Source organism: Notechis scutatus, chromosome 1 (assembly GCF_049901735.1).
Source record: "Notechis scutatus isolate UNSWTSFEM ecotype Mainland chromosome 1, rNotScu1.2, whole genome shotgun sequence".
Lineage (NCBI taxonomy): Eukaryota > Metazoa > Chordata > Lepidosauria > Squamata > Elapidae > Notechis > Notechis scutatus.
The window spans coordinates 220671516-220692319 of record NC_142009.1 but is presented as its reverse complement, the minus strand read 5'-3'; the positions used below and the strand labels follow the sequence as shown (position 1 = coordinate 220692319).

At 38.1% G+C, this 20804-nt stretch overlaps 1 protein-coding gene across 2 annotated transcripts in view; it reads right to left on the bottom strand.

Annotated features, from left to right (window-relative positions):
* CNTNAP5 (contactin associated protein family member 5) overlaps nt 1-20804 on the bottom strand; it is a 432771-nt gene that overhangs the window by 222875 nt on the left and 189092 nt on the right. For both annotated transcript variants that reach the window (XM_087950302.1, XM_087950301.1), the window contains exon 6: nt 3260-3444. In XM_087950302.1, the coding sequence (XP_087806428.1) occupies nt 3260-3444 (185 nt within the window). The remainder of the gene's footprint in view (nt 1-3259; nt 3445-20804) is intronic.

The following is a 20804-nucleotide window of genomic DNA, read 5'->3' as shown; positions in this document are numbered from 1 at the left end:
CTTGGACAACTAGAGTTTTAAGAAGTTATTTTAGATTTCCAACTTTCTGCAACAGAAATACCTACTCTTGGAAATTTCCAAAAAGCTAAATGCAAGCATGCTATCCCTTTTGTATATACCTTCCCATAGTCACATAAGAGGCAAGGAAATTAGGAGGACTAAAGGTGCCTTTTCAGAAGGCAACTGTACTTTGTTTTATGCATGAAATGACTAGATTAGGGTTAACAAATACACAATGAGATAAAAATTTCAGAAAGAACCTTACCTCTACCATCTACATGAGCATTTCTCAACCTCAGTAACTTTTAAATATGTGGACTTCAGTTTTCAGAATTCCCCGTATCCATGATATCCCCACATACATTTGGCCATATTTTTGTGAATTGCATTTTCATTTATTTAACAAAAACACTTTTATATGGCTTTTTCCTAGTTGCACTATTCTTTTCACTTCCATTGAAATATAACAGTTAAAGCATAGTTGTCAACTCATAAAATATTTTGTACAGACATTTTATAGTTGTCAACAGAAAGAAGCGGGGAAGTTTCAAAGAGCAGGCAGCAGTGTGGAATTGAAAGTACATCCTATTCATATTTTCTTCAGAAACTGATTAGATGACTGAAGCTTCTGCCATGCAAAAATCTAATTAGAGAGCATGATTGATGACTCTTGGCTATGGACATGTTTCATTGGATGATACACCCAGAGGGGTGGGGGGGAAAGCAGGATCAAGGGTGACGGTGAATTACATATCTCAGAGTTGGCTATCTGTCAGGATTCCGGCAGTTACTCCAATGAAATCATGAGCCTCGAGCCACACTCCCAAAACTACAAAGGATTTATTAGAAGTTAACATACCGGCATTTGCCTGTGCGTAGCTGACTCTGAGATAAATAATTCACTGTCAGCACTCAAATTGGGTGGACCTCCTGCCTTTCGCGAAGGTCGCATACAATAATGCTGTTCACAGTAACACGGAACTAATCCCTTTCAAAGTAGTGAGTGGCATGGACTTTGTCCCAATGCCTGAGTATCAATGCCTCCTATACTGAGGAGTACCCCCCTCCTCAGTCAGCCTGACTGATTGGATGTCAACGCTGAAAGCAACTTGGGAGAATGTCAAAAAAGCACTGGCAAAAGCAGCACAGACCTATAAGAGACAAACACTGAGCCCCACAACGACCATTCCAGTTGGAGGAGAAGGTCTATCTCTCCACCAAATATCTGAGGTTAAGACTCCCTAGCAAGAAATTGGGGCCAAAGTTCATGGGACCATTCCCCATAGTAAAGATCATCAACCCAGTCATGGTGCAATTGAAGTTGCCATGATTGTTAGGGAAAATACACCCGGTATTTCATAATAGCCTATTAAAACCCATGGTTGGATCAACGCTGAGGCCCCTACATCATGAGCCCCCAGATCCCATGGTCATAGGAGGCCAAACCCATTATGAGGTGCAGGGAATCCTCGATTCGAGGTGGCACAGGAGACAACTCCAATATTTAATCAAGTGGAAGGGCTACCCTTTATCAGAGGCATCATGGGTAAAGAGTAGGAATGTCCAAGCCGATCGCCTTGTAGTAAAGTTCGATGCAGAAAATCCAACCAAGCCTGGGGGCATTTCATGAGCATAAGCTTCCATATCTACAATCAATTTGTTTTTGTGTGTGTTGTACAGGTCACCTTCAAGAAGTGAGGGGAGCCAAATGTCAACTCATAAAACATTTTGTATACACATTTTATAGTTGTCAACAGAAAGAAGGGGGGAATTTCAAAGAGCAGGCAGCAGTGTGGAATTGAAAGTACATTCCATTCATATTTTCTTCACAGACTGATTAAATGACTGAAGCCTCTGCCACACAAAAATCTAATTGGAGAGCATGATTGATGACTCTTGGCTACAGATGTGTTTCATTGGATGATACATCCAGAGGGGTGGGGGGGAAGCAGGACCAAGGGTGACAGTGAATTATGTATCTCAGAGTTGGCTATGCCCAGGAAAATGCTGGCATGTTAACTTCTAATAAATCCTTTGTAGTTTTGGGAGCGTGGCTCGAGGCTCATGATTTAATTGGAGTAACTGCCGGAATCCTGACAATAGTTATTTATAAGATGCTAGTTGCTGCTTATTTAATAGAGTGATTAGAATAATAATTGTAATTTTTAGGGCAAGATAATGGATTCTGAGACTTCACATTTGAAGCTAAACAATACTTTCCAAAAATCTCAGCTAACTTGATGCGGGAAGTTGTAGTATGAAAACCATTCTCATTTTTTAATAATTTGCAACCTTGCTTTAGGCAGAATAGGACAATCTGTGTCCTCAGGGTCCCATGGATCTCTTTTAGTGACCCAACAAACATTTTATGCAAATGGGTTTTGGTGATGTTCATGTTGAAAACTGAAGGGTTCTTGCTATTTTTAGTGGGAAACATAAAAAAAAAAATCCACTATGAGTAAAAAGGGCTATGATGGCATAGAAACGGAATACAGTTATAAATATATAATAAAGACCTAAAGTTGGCTCAATAAAGCTGTTGCTTTAAAATATATATATATAAACATTAGAAAAATACACAAAAACTGAAAATACTCATTGCAAATATACAAGATTGAAAACAAAGAAATAAAGTCATAGTAATAGGTGCCTTGGGTGCAATCCCCAAACATTTGGAACATCACTTGGACACCAGTGGTATTGACAAAATTACTGTCAATTTCAAAAGCCAGCTTTACTTAGAAGAACTTACGTCCTATGACAATACCTTTAACACCATCAAACAACATCATCTGCTTCTCCAAGGTCCTTGGAAGGACTCAACAGGTAGATAAAGATGATGAATCCAATCTAAATATCCAGTTGACTGTACAAAAAAACCATACATAACAATATAATAAAAAAAACTCAGCCCTATCCACACGTTACATGGTCACTCCCCTTTGCATTCTTGGTCTTTGTTCCCCTGATTTCTCCTCTGTTTTGAGTCACCTGCAGCCATTTTCCACTCCTAGTATAAATCTCAAAGTTTGCTTTAATCTACATTATGGCTTCTGTTTATGATTTTGGTACATACATTGTGATATTTTTCCTCTCTTTTGAAATGGTAAAATAAAAACATATTAATTCCTGAACTTTATAAGAATGATATTGAGGAGAATAGAAATATGTCTATTGCTCATAAAGCCAAATAGGCCATTGTGTTTAGTTCTCTGCACTCTCGATGAATGTTTTTATTATCATAAAATGCCCAACACACCTCATAATCAATATTCAAATCATCAGAATCCCCCTTAGTCCGGAAATGTTGCATGTGCTTGTCCACTGTGAAATTCACTTGCTTATTGAATCGTTCAATGAGAACTGAGTGCCAGTGTTGGTCATCCAGGAGGCTGCCCAAGGCGACGGAGGTATGGCTGTTGCCAAAATGAAGCTTGGCATCTCCTGCAGAGACAGTAAGAAGATATAGTTAAATGTACAGAACTGTAGTTTTAACACCAAACCCTTAAGATGAACGATGTCATCTAATGATTGATGAATAGCAATAGCACTTAGACTTATATATTGCTTCATAGTGCTTTACACAGCCCTTTCTAATTGGTTTACAGAGTCAGCATATTTCCCCCAACAATCTGGATCCTCAGAAGGATAGAAGGCTGAGTCAACCTTGAGCCTCATCAGGATCAAACTCCTGGCTGTGGGCAGAATTTGCCTTCAATATTGCATTCTAACCACTGAGCCACCAGAACTCATTTATGAGTCATGAATATCATCTCTGCGCTTCTTCCCTGCTATTCTTATGCAATTATTTTTTAGACTAAGAAACCTTCACTTGTGATATTTTTCCCATTGGAGGGCCTCCTTTCATCTTTATTTCTCTTAATGCACAGCATTGTTGATGCACAAGTACTTGCCTATGAATTCCAATATCCATCACATAAAATAGATATTAACACTGAATGTACTTCTTCTATATAAGGGCAATTTTCCCCATTTAATACTCCTATCTCTAACTGGGTCTCTGTTCCAGATAAAATAAATCGAAGAAGTATTCTACCAGTTCTATCTTGGATCTGCCACAATATAGCCTATGGCAAGAAAGCAGAAATCTTGTCCAGCAGATTGATTTCTGTGTAGTACTGAAATATTAAGGCATTCATATCTTACAAGTATATTAGGAAAATAGTTACATTGCCTGATCTAAAGAACAGTTGAGTCTGTAATGTTTAAATACACCATCTGGATTAATTGAAAACTTGAGGCATATAAATATATCAGATGTATTATAACCTGGGGTAATGAATCTAATTACCCCTGTTTTTTCAAACCATTACATCCGGTGAGCTTTATTTTAATTTAAATGAGACTGTTGTTATCTAGGCAACTTCAAAGTGAACCATGGAAACAAAAATGATAACATTTGGGAAAAATCAAACCAAATCTGAAGAGAAAATGCAGTTGCATCTAATTTCCACTTTTAATGCAAGAGAAGAAGAATAAAATATACAATCCACTAGAGTGGTGCAAAACATTTTTTTTTGAAAATTTTATTTGGGTTTTCACAAAAACAAAATACAAATAAAACATCTTTTTTGAAAATAGCATGGTCCCAGATTATCATTTCTTCATACAGACACAAAACTCAATTTCATGCTCATTTTTATATTCTATTCCATATCTTATTACCATTTTATATTTTCCCCTCTTCTAATTTTCTCAACTTTGTTTTAATTATCTCAATTCAAATCATTATATTTATACTTTTGCCTGTCCTGTTACAATTTCACATTATCTTTTCTTATTAAGCAAATTTTTCCTTGTAGTTACCAATTAGAGTATGACACCTTTATATCCTTTAATTTTATCCATTCAAGCTTTTATTTAAGCTTCAATGTATAGCTTTAAGATTCAATATAATACATAGCTTTCAATCGAATTCTGCTTGGTACATTCTTAAAATAGACACTATATTCTTAAACAGAAAATATATATATATATATATATATATATATATATATATATATATATATATATATGTAAATAAAACACATTCCATTCCAATTCAATTCTATCATTAATATGCATTAAAATCTTAACATCTTTAACATTTCTTTTCAATTGAATATCATACTTCCTTGGGAACACTTATAAACTTTCCATAGTTAATTCTCTTTTTTCCCATATTTCTCACTTATATTTTTTATAAATCATTACTAATAATTAAAAATGTTCCCTTTTAATTCTCTCAATCATTTTAATTCATTTATTTATTAACAAACATCCCACAGCATTACAATAAATATTTTATCCATCATCATATTTTCTAAAGTTATTTCTATTTGTAATATAATAAAGCTATCTTATATACCTTTGCAGAATCCCTTTTACAATTAAATTTTCACCCATTATCTCTAAACAAACTCATGGTTACAATCCTTATATCTTTTCCCTGTTTCTCCATTTCTTGTTTCTGTCTTTTACAACTTCTTTTCCTTGCCTTCTTCCCCCTCTTCTTCTCCCTCCCCTTTTTACCCCTTCATCTCTCTACTTCTAACTCTCTCATCTGTAAGCCCCTCTTCTGTTGCTTTCTAATATTATACTTATCTTTCAAATTGTTCTTCTTCTTTTTGGTTCTTTTTTTCTAATCTTAAATCTTTCACTCTCTTTTTCCCCTTTTCTTTTTCCCCCCCACTTAAAATTATTTGATCATTAAAGATGGCTTCTTCTTTGTCCCAATCTTCTTGTTCTGCAAGCATTTCTTGTTGCTTCTCATAGTTCCAGATCTCCATTTCTAAGAATTGAAACACGAAGCCAAAAGAACTTCTCCCTTCTTGTGCGTCTTCTTTCCATTTTTTAAGTTCTGTTTTCAGTTCTTCTAAGAGTGATACCATTTTAAAAACTTTTAAACAACCACCCAGTTAATTTTAGTCATCTAGATGCAAAAACCAAAAGTCACCAAGTAATCCAAATAATCCAAGGCTGTTTCTACTTGCTTCTTTTTTCTACTTTCTCTTCCTGGGGTTCTATTATTTTGTTACCAAGTTTCCATTAAAATGTATCTTTGAGGGATCTTGTTAAAATTTCACTGTAAGTTCCTTTTAATTACAGTTCCATTCCTTAATTCCAGGCAGTCTCCTCCATTTTTCCAGATCCTGCCCTTCTATTCCTTTTTTCCCCTCCTTTCCAGCTTTTAAAAACTTTTAAATGTCCAGAAATCTTTATTATCCCTTTGACTTTTATTTTCAGCTTAGATGCCTATTAATGTCAAAGTGTTGGGTTTTTTTTCAGTTTCTTGCTTAAGTCTCTTAGCTGTCAGTATAAGGAAGGGAAGAAAAAAAAACCTAATCCTTTCCCTTCTCTCTCTCCTTCGCAGCTTCAAAATCTTCTTTGGGAACAATGTTGTTAAGTTTAAATTCCAGGGTACCTTATTTGTTGCTTTTGCAACCAAAACTTTCTCTTCTTATCTTCCACCTGCACATTCTTTTCCGGTTGAGTTCTTCTTTCTGGTGGCCATTTCTGACCACCGCTACAACTGCCTTCGGGAAAGGGAGTAATGGCCAGCTGGAGAGGAGAGATGCAGCTCTCCTCAACCCTGCAGGCAGTCTCCCCCTTCTTCACCACCTCTACAGGGTGGCTTAGCCCTGAAACCAGCCGGCTCGGGGCGCTCCAGCGGCGAGCACGGATCAAAGCCTCGGAGAGACGAGGTTTCGGTCTGTCGCCAAAGAAGCTCAAACCGGAAGTCCCCAGTGGTGCAAAAAATTTGAGGTTGAAACATTATGGAAACATCCTACCTTGATCTCAAATGGAAATATTCCACATTGGAATGAACTGCTCTGTTTATTGGAAATAGGCCATTCGGATTATCTGATAAAGTGGGAATGTTCTGAATGGCTTATTTCCAGTGAACTTCATTTCACTTCACTTCATTTGACTACTTCACTTCTGTAATTATGAGACTTGTTTCAAAGATGAACTACTTCCCAGTCAAGGGCGAACAATTTCAAAATTGCATTACTTGAAGTGAGATTTTAATGGGACTTTTGGGATCAAGAATGAATTTGTAATGGCATATTTTCACTTTCAAACATTGTGCTACTTTTCATCTATCCCAGTTTACCACAAAGTATATTTATGATATTTCTTCTCTACTTTTCCTTAATAAGAAACAATAAGAAACACTATAATAATAAGAAACCCTACAATTACAATATTTAATTAAAATTAGCACATTGAATAAGTAAACCACTGGCAAACAAACAAAAATCACAAAAGGATGTCAATGCTGGGCAAATTCAATCTGCCATTGCTGGTGTTGGGGTCAGAGGCAAGTCAAGAATTCATGGCAACCATGATTCTCATGGGCCTGTTCCAGTCATAATGGCCCCAATGCAAACATGGAGCAACACATTAGATTTGATGTTCGCATTGAAACAGATGAGATATAATTGATTGTGGTGGGGCATTTCCATCAGCACTTTGTCATGGAGTTGTCCTTCAGGGACGATAGATCAAATAGAATGGTCTACTAAAGTATCTGATAATATAGAGCAGGGGTGTCAAACTGGCGGCCCATAGGTTGGAAGCATCATGCATAGGTCATGCCCAGCCCAGCTCTGCAAAGAGGAAAAATATTGTGAAACATCATGTGACAGCAACATGATGCGGTGAGTTTGATACCCATGATATAGTGGGAAGCCAAGATAACTTTGGAGAAGGGAGTACAAGGTCTTTTAATTTAGAGGCTGTAAACAAAACAACTAGGAAAGTATTAAGATAAAGAAAGAGACTTAAATAATACTATCTTGATTCTGTACAGTATAAGAAAGGACAGAGGGAAACTCTGTCAGACTTCAAGATTCTGTTAACAGTAGAGTCCTAATAATCCTTCTTGCTCAGGCCTACTTTGAAGGGCTTGTAAAGGAATCCAATGAACTTTCAAAGGAGCCCGTTTGGTCTAGTGCTTAAGGTTTCAGGCTAGAAAGAAGGAGACTGTGACTTGTAGTCCTACCTTATCAATGAAAGCTAGCTGGGTGATCTTGGGCCAGTCACTCTCTTTCTCAGCCAACTCACCTCAGAGGGTTGTTGTTTAGGGGAAAATAGGAGGAGGAAGGTGTGTTGGATACTTTATTTGTAAAAATAATGAAGATGGGAAACAAGCAAGCAAGCAAGCATGTGGAGAGTGTCCTAATCAGAGGTGGGATGCTACCGGTTCTGCCCGGTTCTATAGAACTGGTAGCTCTGAAGAGCAGCAGACACAAAACCAGTTCTGTGTTTGCTGCTGTTTGGCCCATCTGCCCACTTGGGCTCTTACCTGACCTTTATTTCCTGCTTTTTCAACCTGAACTGCTTTGCGCGGCACAGCTAAGGTTGAAAAAGCAGGGAAAAAGAGGCTTTTTGAATGCTGCGCACCTGCGCGCAGCACTTTTTAGCTGTGAGGAGGCACGGCCTAAGGTTATTTAACATAATAAAACATAATCACCGAACAGGTAGTAACGCCAGTTGAATCCCACCCCGGTCCTAATGATTTCTAGAGCAGCATAATGGTCTGTAGGAATGACATTGGGGCATGGGAGGAACAGCATAACCTAGACCAGTGATGGCTAACCTTTTCAGCACCAAGTGCCCAAAGCGCATGCGTCCCCAAAATGCAACAGGTGTGCACACACCCCACACATGCACCCCACCCCCATGCATGCATGCATGACCCCTCATAGGACTTCCACATGTGCACCCCCGCATGCGCACATGACCCCATGTGTGCCCCATCTTCCACATGCACCCTGCCACCCCACTTGCATGACAGAGACCCAAAGACCAGCTGGCTGGCAGGACGCATGTGCATGCATGGGCGGTGGAGATGAACTGGGGTGACAGCTCATGTACCCAGAGAGAGGGCTCTGCATGCCACCTCTAGCACACGTGCCATAGGTTCGCCAGCACAGACCTAGACAATGGTCTGATAAATGAAATTTGAGCCCAAAGGAAGAGGGGGGGATAAAAGCATCTCAGAAGGGATCCTCGCTAGTTTTCAGGACCAAAAAAAATGAAGAGAGGAATCCTTTCAGACTTGCAAGATCCTGTTAATGCAACCTTACAATAAAGAAAGAGTTAATCTACTGTAGCTATGCTTCTTGTCTGGACTATCTTGCAAAACTAACAAGCGGTTTTATCAGGTACTTAGTCAACCTCTGGAATACTGAGTATTGATACAATTGGACCCGAGTGGTGTCTTCCTGTTTGCCAATCCTCCATAATATATTGAAGATTTCTGGGGATTGAATAACATGAGAGATTTTGACAGTGTGAGGTTAAACAAAAATGCAATTATGACTAGCACCATGTTAGTAAAATGGCAAGGCACCAATATATCTCTGCCCTTATAGCATCCACAGGTTCCAACCCAGAGGGACATTTTAGAGTAATCCAACCCCCATTAGTTAAGGATGGACCTAAAAGACCAACGATAGGCCACACTGACAACTTAAAGTTTATTCAGATGCCAGCCAATTCCAAGATAGTTTCAAGTTTCTCTCTAGATGGGGATGACCTTTCATTGGGGTAATCTTGAAGTCATAGACCTTGCTAGAAGAGCAGATTGAGGGCATGAACAAGGGCTTTGCCTAGATTTAGCTAATACATTAGTTATAGCTTTTCCTGGAAGTGGTGAAATTACTACATTACTGTAACTCATTCTACCTGGCCTTGAACAGACCATCCATTAGCTTGTTAATTTGTTGCTGCCCAAAACACTAATACTATGTGAGCTTCCAATGTTGTATTTCTTGCTCCTCCCTCCACTGACATTTAGGAAGCTTATAACAACCTGGCTGTTCCCAAGATACTTCTGAGATTCTTTATGAGAGTAAGAAATGGGATTGTTGAAAAAAAGTTTTATGGGGAGGGTTTGTTGTATCTTTGCAGATTTTTTTTTTTTTTTTTACAAATAATTTAGAATCAGCCCAGCTGAAGTAGCATGGAAGCTATTGTATTAAATAAACACTGAACATCTAAGAATAAGTGAAAAATACAGAAAAAAAATTGATTTCAGATTGTATTCTATTTAGCGAGTCTAAATCCTTATGTTCAATGAGATAGATCAGCTGTCACACATAATACCTTCTAAATGTGTTGAATGTAATTCACAACACTTTCAGTTAACATAGTGAGGATTTCCATAACATGCCTATTTATGTCTACATTTACACTTGAAGCAGATGTTGCCTTACAGGGGGAAGAGAACAAGGAACACAAAAAGCCAAGTTTAAACCATGTAATGCTAAGCTACAGTTTAGTATACATCCCCTTTTACCCTAATGTGTGAAAAAGTGAAGCAAACAAAGAAAGCACAATAATTTGACATTTGCTATATAGAACAGAAAGTCATTTTTTTCTATTTGCTCTACCACAAAATCTCAACCAAGGTATGGGTACCAACTTTAAGATATGTGGACTTTAAGTAGCAAAATGTTGCCTGGGGAATTCTGGAAGTTGAGTTCTACACATCATAATGTTGTTAAGGTTGGGAAACACTTCTAAAGATAAAGGGAACTGCAACAAGTATTGGCTTGGGCCAGAGTTAAAAAAAGATTGAAAGTTCATATTCTTTCTCTGACACTTCCCTTTTCTCCTTGCAGATACATTTTGTTTTCTCTCACACTACTGTATTTCTGGCAGTCTTTTCTCTCTCGTTGAAGCAATGGGTTGTCAAGAAGCATTAGATGATGCTCATCAAGCTCATAAAAAATTTGCAGATAAAAAGAGAACTCCACAAAAACCATATCAAGTGGGTGACAGGGTCTTTTTATCCACCAGATATTTGCAGACTACACAAAAGTCAAAAAAGCTTGGACCTAAGTATGGTGGACCTTTCTCAATTGAACGAATTGTGAACCCTGTGGCTGTCCAACTGAAATTACCAAAAACTCTTCGACAGATCCACCCTGTTTTCCATATTAGTTTGTTAAAACCTGAACATACCTCCGACTTGAGACCAACTCAGGTTGATCCCCCTGTACCATTACTAATTGAAGATGAACAACATTTTGAAGTTAAAGAAATTTTGGATTCTTGAAAACGAAGGGGTTGACTCCAGTATTTGGTTGCTTGGAAACATTTTCCTCCTTCCCAGGCTGAGTGGGTGAATGAGAAGGATGTTATAGCTCCTACACTTATCAAGGCATTTCGTATTAAATATCCTGATAAACCCTAAAAATTAGTATGTTGCTGTTACATGTATATTTTCTATTACCTTCTATTTTTATCTTTTTTTGGACTAACGTCTCTTTTCTAGGAGGACCAAATGTCAGCCTTCAAGATTTTTCTCCCTTTGCTTTGCTTCTTTCGGCTGTCATAAGTAACGGGGGGAGGAGGGGGGAATGATTATGGGAAGTGAGCTGGAGGTGTTACAAACCAGAACTGTATAAGCTGGGGGGGGGTACATTCTTGCTTAGGTTTCTATCCTATGCTATGCGCAGCTGCAACCCTTTATCAAACTATGTCAAGGTCAACGGACAGAAGCCTCATCACCATCTGGAGATGCCCACATGATGATATACACAACTTTTAATTGGATGAGCCAATTGAACTATTGGGGATGGGAACGTTGCCATTACTTTGTATATGTGATTTATGCGCCCATTTTCTCAGATTCAGGATTCTTTTGTTGCTACCACTTGATTTCCAGTAAAAGATATCTTTTCTCTGATTAAAGGAGTCTCAGTATTTCTTTCTTGGAGCACCAGCTGAAAATATCTCTTAACAAAAACCTGAACAAATAACTAGCAAAGAGCTTTTCAGATTAAGTTTAGGGTCATATGAAAATAGGTTGATGGGCATATTTGCCCATCCCAACCTAGAATATAAGAGCTTCTCAAACTCAATTGCTGAAAATAACTGCAGACAATTAATATTTATTTATTGAAAGAATCCAAGTATATCATTATCATCTCATTGTACCTCTCTAGAAAGACTTACATCAAGAATAATTGCTTAAAAACACTCTTCAACTAGACCACTTCCAGCACACCATCAGGCAATGCACTTTTGGTAACATCCATCTCTACTAAGTGACACAATCATTGTGGCTTTTCTTGTACTGAATATGATGGCTTAATTCCCAGTGAAAGAAAGATTGTACTCCAAAATCTCATTTCCTTGAACCTTATCTCTCAGTCAATACAGACTGTACCACAGCTTGGAGACGAATAGGACACAATATTGGTCAAGATTCATTCTCTGACAAATTCAATAATATCACTGATTAGTAGGCCTATTTTTATGCATTATCTCAAATTTACTATAATTTTGAGGCCAGTTATGCTTTTGTACGATTGTCAAATGATGTACTTGCACTGAAAAAAAAAGTTACAAGAAGAAGCGTTATTTGCTTGCTAGATATGTTCAGTCAGGAGCCCAGGGTGGTATATGCTCCTTTCTCTTCCTCCTCCTCTTCCTGATATATCATGGCAGCAACCCTGAAAAATAGATTGGGTTGAAAGAGTGACTGACCCAAAGTCTCCCAATGAGTTCATATTGTCAAGGTTCCAACTGAAAAACCCAACCAAAGTAAGTGTGATGACCCGGGGTGTGGCACAAAGGCAACTCAGTCAAATAAGCAAGGAGAGTCCCTTTAATACCTCCAGCTTTGCCCACCGATGTCCAGGTTACCTTCGGCTGGAGAAAAAACTCTCCCAAGAACAGTCTTTAAGTGGAGGAAATTCAGTCCAAAAACAAAGTACATACAAACTGTAAATAAAAATCCACACAATAATAATAAAAATAATTATTAATGATTATTATTAATGATTTATAAAATATAATGAAGAGAAATACGGGAAAAAATTAATTATGGAAAGTTTATAAGTGTTCCAAGGAAGTATGATATTTAATTGAAAAGAAATGTTAAAGATGTTAATGAATATTAATGATAGAATTGAATTAGAATGGAATGAGTGTTTTATTTACACACACACACACACACACACACACACACACACACACACACACACACACATATATATATATATATATATATATATATATATATATATATATATATATATATTTCTTAAGTTTTATGGTACTTACATGTATGGCATTCAGCTTTGTTCGGGTATTTTCCCACGTCATTGTAGTTGTGCTTTTAAAGTTGTAGCAACGTTTCGGCAGAATCTCATCTGCCATCATCAGGCTTCTGTATAGTGTTCATCTGTGAGTCAGACTTTTACAGTGGTTTCAGATTTAAATTTGGGGCAGCCTATTGCTGTGCCAGAATGGTTTTTTCTTCATCCTGATTGGTTGGGAGTCTTGGTCTGTGTTTATTGGTCTTGGAGTTCGCTGTGTTCTGCTTGATTGGTGTTTCTAATATCTTCTGTCTGTTTTTTTGGCTCTTTTTGTATCTTGATTGGCTGGCAACATTGTGTTACTTTATTGGAGGCCTTTAGTGCAGCTTGACTCCGGGTAAATGGAGGGCTATCATTTGTTGGGAAGCTAGGTTTCATCTGGGTGCCTGGTTGGGGTGTGTTTGAGCTGGAGGTATCAGGGGGGATCTGTTTGTGCCCAGGTGTTTGCCTGGCTTGTGGTGTGGAGATTTTTTTGTTTGTGAGTGCAGGCTTCCAAATGATTGACAGTCTGGTGGAATCATCTCTTCTATTCATGCTTTCTGGTCTTTTATCAATCTCTATGGCTTCTCTGATAATTCTGTGGCTGGGGTTTTCTATAGTGGCTAGGGTTTTGGTGCCATTGAAGTTGATGCTATGATCTGTGGCTTCCATGTGTTGGACTAGTGAGGAAGTGTGTTCCAGCTTTTTGACTGCATTTTTGTGTTTATCTAGGTGGGTACTTATTCTTCTATTGGTCTGTCCAATGTATGTGGCCAGGCATGATGCACAGGGGACTTCGTATATGCCTTGGTTTTCCAAGTCAATTTTATCTTTGGGGTTTCTAAGGATGGTTGCTATTTTTCTGTCTGTTTTGAAGGCAGTCTTGATGTAATGTCTGTGTAGTATCTTACTAATTTTGTCTGTAGTACCTCTTATGTAGGGCAGGACAGCTGTTCCAGAGGTCTGTTCATCTTCTGGGTCTCTATTATGTCTCAGTGTGTTTTTGTGGATCAAGCCGGTGATTTTGCTTTTGTAGAAGCCGTTGGCTGTCAGTACTTTAGTCAGTACTAAAGTCAGTACTTTAGTCAGTACTTTAGATGAACACAAAAATGCAGTCAAAAAGCTGGAACACACTTCCTCACTAGTCCAACACATGGAAGCCACAGGTCATAGCATCAACTTCAATGGCACCAAAACCCTAGCCACTATAGAAAACCCCAGCCACAGAATCATCAGAGAAGCCATAGAGATTGAAAAAAGACCAGAAAGCATGAATAGAAGAGATGATTCCACCAGACTGTCAATCATTTGGAAGCCTGCACTCACAAACAAAAAAATCTCCACACCACAAGCCAGGCAAACACCTGGGCACAAACAGATCCCCCCTGATACCTCCAGCTCAAACACACCCCAACCAGGCACCCAGATGAAACCTAGCTTCCCAACTAATGATAGCCGTCCATTTACCCGGAGCCAAGCTGCACTAAAGGCCTCCAATAAAGTAACACAATGTTGCCAGCCAATCAAGATACAAAAAGAGCCAAAAAACAGGCAGAAGATATTAGAAACACCAATCAAGCAGGACACAGCAAACTCCAAGACCAGTAAACACAGACCAAGACTCCCAACCAATCAGGATGAAGAAAACACCATTCTGGCACAGCAATAGGCTGCCCCAAATTTAAATCTGAAACCACTGTAAAAGTCTGACTCACAGATGAACACTATACAGAAGCCTGATGATGGCAGATGAGATTCTGCCGAAACGTTGCTACAACTTTAAAAGCACAACTACAATGACGTGGGAAAATACCCGAACAAAGCTGAATGCCATACATACATACATACATACATACATACATACATACATACATACATAATCTTTTTTTAAGAATATAGTGTGTATTTTAAGAATGTACCAAGCAGAATTCGATTGGAAGTTATGTATTATATTGAATGTTATAATCTTAAAGGTATACATTGAAGTTTAAATAAGAGTTGAATGGATGTAATTAAAAGATATAAAGATGCCATACTCCAATTAGTAACTACAGGAGAAAAATTGTTTGATGAGAAAAAACAATATGAAATTGACAAAAGTATAAATATAATGATTTGAATTGAGATGAGATAATCAAAATAAAGTTGAGAAAATTAAAAGAGAGGAAAAACTATGTAGAAAATGTAAAACAGTAATAAGATATGGAATAGAACACAAAAATGAGCATTAAATTGAGTTTGTGTCTGTATGAAGAAGTGTAACCCGGGACCATGCTATTTTCAAAAAAGATGTTTTATTTGTATTTTTTTTTTTTTTGTGAAAACCCAAATAATTTAAAAAAAAATCCACACAAACCATGCTGCAGCAATTAACTTGACAGGGCAGGATAAGGAATTGCAGACTTGAAAGGCCAATGAAGCACACATAGTTGGCAAGATGCCAGGAACCCAGATAAGCCTTGACAATAACAGATAACTCATGATTTGCTTCCAAAAATGTTGTGTGCAGCTTCCCTTTTTAAGCACTGTGTTCCCATCTGCAGCTAATGAAGGGAATCAGGGCCCTTTCCTCCCCCATAAGCCACACAATTCATGTTGCTCCCTTCTCCGTTCCCCACTGCGTGCCCTAGGATGAAGAGGGTGTGGCCCTGAGACTTCATCTGAATTCCTTTTGCCTTGCTCTACCTCTCCCCTGCTCTGCCCAGCCAGACTTTGCCCTTCCCCAGTTTCTTCCACAACCAATGGAGCCACATTCCCACTCCCTGTCAGCTGCTTGGCTGCCCCTTGGAATCAGATTCTGACAGTAAGCACAGCCGAGACGATCCAATCTCTTAATGCAAAACTTTATTGAGTACATCATTTTGGCACCAGTAAGGGCAAAACCAGATCTGGCTGTTTTCCATGCAAACCCACATAGTCAAAAGTTCAGGTTCTGCCCCCTCCAATTAGAATAGGTCACATTGTCCAACTGAGTATCCTGGTATTATTGTGAGAAAGTCTTTCTGACTCTGATAAGCACCTGGGGAAATGTCCTTGGTTCTCAAGTTGGCATCTTGATGTCTGAAACCTAAGTTCTGTCTCCCCTTCCCTCCCCACATAGTTCATTGGCAAGTTGAGGATCAATAATAATTGCAACAGCAAAAAGTGGGCTTTGAAGCTTGACACATATGTTATATTCTGATTTGGAAGACTATTGCTCCCTATCCATGGGAAATGATGAGCATTGTGATAATTATTAACAACGCATCTAGGGAAACTAGGGAGAAGAACTTCATTCAGCCAGGTTATCCAGGTTATCTATCCCCAACCTTTTGGACAGCAGGGACCAGTTTTGTGGAAGACAATTTTGTCACATATCGGGAGGGGATGATTTCTGTTTTGCTTACTCATCTGCTGCTCACCTCCAGCTGTGCAGCCCAGTTTCTAACAGGCCATGGACTGGTACCAGTCAAGGGCCCAGGGTTTGGGACCCCTGATCTAGAGGATTAAAGTGGCCCTTTTCCTAATTTTTATCATGTTGGAGTGCTGTCCCTCTTTATTTTCTTAAACCCCAGGGTGAGCCATGCTCTAGGAATGAACTGTATGATACATCAGTTAACCATACTGTTTTTGCTTATCATCTATTAATCATATTGCCTTTGGATATGGAAAAAATACATCATAGTACAAGACAAGCCCTGGTATATTTGTCTCTTGACATTCCTGGTTATTAAAGGCAAAGTAGTTTAATAGATTATCATTATTTGATTGGAAGGATATGGAGAATGACCAGTGCTTGTGTAGTACAGAAGCAGAGGATGGTATGTGTCACCAACACCCTTTTTCTGGATATTCAGTAAATAGAAAAGTGTACAAAATCCATAAGAAGTAGAAAAAAAGTGAAAACATTTGAGCTCTATGAAAAACCTCTGGCCTCACCTACTATAGGTAGTCCTTGACTTAGAACCATAACTGAGCCCAAAATTTATGTTGCTAAGCAAGACAGTTAAGTGAACTTTACCCCATTTTACAACCTTTCTTGCCATCGCTGCCATTGCAGTAGTTATGTTAGTAACATGGTTGTTAAACGAATCTGGCCTCCACATTGACTTTGCTTGTCAGAAGGTTGCAATGACCCCAGGACACTGTAACTGTCATAAATCTGAGTCACTTGGCAAGCGTCTGAATTTTGATCACGAGACCATGGCAATGCTGCAACGGTTGTAAGTATGAAAAACAGTCCTAAGTCATTTTTTCCAGTGCTGCTGTAACTTCACATAGTCACTAAACGAACTGTTGTAAATCAAGGATTATCTGTTTGAGCTTTAGCTTTGTGTTCTCAAACAGACTTTCCCTAGGTTTTCAACAGAGAATAAAACTTTTTAACCCTGTTTTTGGGAGTGGGGGAAAGATCCCACTAACTTCTTTCTATGCTTGGACACCCATGCTTATCTGCTCTATTTAAAATTACTGGTGCTTGAAAGAATGGTTGTTCGTGATTTTCATGCGTGGAGAGAATCAGGAGTTGCAAACTTGGGCACTGCCAACAATGTTCTGGGCAAAGCATAGTCCAACCTCCTTTAGAAAAGATTCATTTGGAAAGGATTTTTCTATCCTCATTTGTAACTGGGGAAACTTCTCAGAGGATGATGTTATCACTGCTTAAAATTCTATTTCTCTATGGAAATGCATTTAAATGTAAATGCATCAATTTTCTTTAAGTATTTCTGATGTTAAAAAAAAAAAAACCTTAAAGATTGGCTGAGAAAAACAACAACTGGCTGATGGAGTTATGTAACAACAAGGGAAAACTTTGGAAAACTGTTACTTGCATTATAAACAAATATAATAAATTGGAGAAGGAGAAATGATATCGAGAAAACTGGTAACATGTTCTCCCTTTAATGCTTTCAGTTTAGTCCTCTTGAATGAAAGGGAATCTAGTTAAATTTAGCACATATAAATTAAACAAAATTAGCTGGCATCTCATTTCAAAAATGGGCCATTGCCATATACTGCCTGCTGGTTGCTCAAATTATGTTGAATAATATTCTTCAGCAATAACACATATTACTGCTATTCAGGCTGCAGATGTAGGATCCTTGGAACAAGAATAAATCTTTCATTCCAAGGTCAGAGAAAGGGCTCCAATATCAGAACAAAGGGTTAGCTAAACTTTTCACCACTTTCCACATCAGCTTCTGAAAGCGGTTCTCAGCACTGAGAATTTAACATTAGGGAAAGAGAAAATTAACTATGGCAAGGGGCTGGCAGCTATCATTGGCAGAAACATACTGGGGTTCCACCGAGAAGAAACTTCATTTCACTCAGAATAAATTTTAGAGCATTGGTGGCTCAAAAAGAAGGGAGAAACAAAACACCACATCCTTGATCTACAAGCATAACTGAGACCAGAATTTCTATTGTTTTAAGCAAGGTAGTTGTTTAGTGACTTGTGCCCATTGTTACAACTTTTTAAGTCATGGTTGTATAGAAACTTAGCAACCACCCATCCTCCTAGAAGAATGAAATATTTTGAGAAATATTATAAAAGGCAGGATAAAATATTTCCCCTACAAGAAAAAAACAAAACACCTTAAGGGAGACAGAAACTCAGAGCCCCAGCTCCCTCCCCTTAGCAGATATTTTGTGCTCATTAAGAAAGACTGGGCCATCCTATCTACAAAACAAAAGACCTTCAGCTCCAGGATGATAGGATTAAGACATGACCCCTCAGAATAGGATTAACCCATTACCATCTAGCATCAGAGCTCAGCACATTGTACAATCTCCCAAGGACATTGCATCACCCTCCAAACTTCAACCAAACCTGGGAGCTCAGACAACCTACAGAGCCAGCTATGACCCCTAAAAGAGCCAATAGAATACATGTTCTTGCAGAGGAACAGGAAGCTCAAGTGCAAAGTCCAAGGGAAGGTATAAAAACCCCTCACTCTCAACACCATGTGGTCAGCTGCACCAGAACCATAAATATGTGGTCCTGTTCATCAATAAATGGACCCTCTTTCCAATCGGCCTCCAGCCTCCATTTTGTGGGGGACCAATTCTAAGTCATTTTTTTCAGTGCCATTGTTACTTTGAATGGTCACTAAATGAAATGTTTGTAAATCAAAGATTACCTGTATCCCCAGAATGGGATGGAAACCCATTTGTATTTCTTTGCCAGCTTACATCATCAGGACATAGGGAATTTTCAAGGCTCTTACATGTGAATCTTTTGAGACAAAGGATTTGGCTGCTCTCCTGAAGAGGTAAATGGTCTATTTTGATGTTCTGAATCTGTACCTGAATCAAAATACTTTTATGATTCATATTCACACTTTTCCAAATTTTCAACACAGCTCTACAGCCAAAATGTGTAATCAAGCTCCATATATCTGGAAAGATATGCACAAAAATGCAGCTATATTAGGGGAAATCGGCAGCGAAAATGCTTCTGTTGTTGCAAATTTACCTATAAAAATCACTACAATTTTCACATGGTTTTCAAAAAGTGGGAAATGAGACAGAAAAATCAGAAACAAAGCCAACTAAAGCTTAAATGATTTATCCAACCATACCATTATATGGTATAGATATATTTCAGCACAAAAAGGATGTCAGCATTTTTATGATACACTTAAGAATAACCAGTATATTATAGTGAGGATTATAGTAAAACATAGTAAGGATGGTCATAGCTGAATTTCAAAATATTGGCCCAAATAATTTGAGGGACTCTATTGAGAAGAAGAATGAATTTCCTTCCTTCTTTTTTGAAATTTGAGCAGTGGGTGCCTTTAAGAGTTTGGGGCTTGCAAACACCATATTCCATTAGCCTTACTCTACACTTGAGAAAGTGTACAGTCCTAAACCATCATTATTATTCACCAATAGATCACCAAAGCAATGACTCTTTGCAATATAAAATAATTCTGCCACTGTGGAGGTGGGGTAAACATTGTTCAAGCAGCTGGTGTTAAACTGGAATAAAAATTATAAGCAAAGATGGCAGCCAGGATGCAATGAAGAATCTCAATTTTCTTCTTCTCTACCCTTAAAAATTCACTCTGTCTCTCCAATAATTGAAATACCCTGCCTAAATTATTATGGATTAATAGGATGGTGGCTCTGAGACTTTTTAATATAGCCTTGGTGTGTCAGGATTTGCTATTCCCTGCTTTTATTGACTGTTCATTTTGCAACTTTAGAAAAAGGAATTGACACATAGGCAGTGCAATATTTTTTTCATGTCTTACACAAATTTCTCGCCATGCCTGATATGTCTGCTGAAAAAAGGTTTCCATGAAAGATGATACTTTTTTGTAAAAGAAAAATCTGACAAAAAGGTATTTTAAGAAGCAAAATTCTCACTATTAAGAGAGCACTAACTTTGTCTATGCTATTACATCATCAGTATGCTTTCACCCACAGCCTTCCTCCTATGTACCAGCTGTCTCCTGTTAATTTTTGGAAGTCCTTCATTCTCTCTGCTTAAATGGATATAAATATAATCTGTGTGTAGGTATTATATCACTGTGCCAATGGAAGGGGATGTCCAGGCTCTAAATAGGAACAGATGAAAAATGTGTAATGTAGGTGTAATGTACATTGCAAATCTCTCCTCTCACCTGCATTATTCATCTATCTATCCTTCTAGCCATCTGTCCATTGAGAAAGGATATGCATGTCACAATGAGTAGTTTTTAGAAATGTACCTTACAG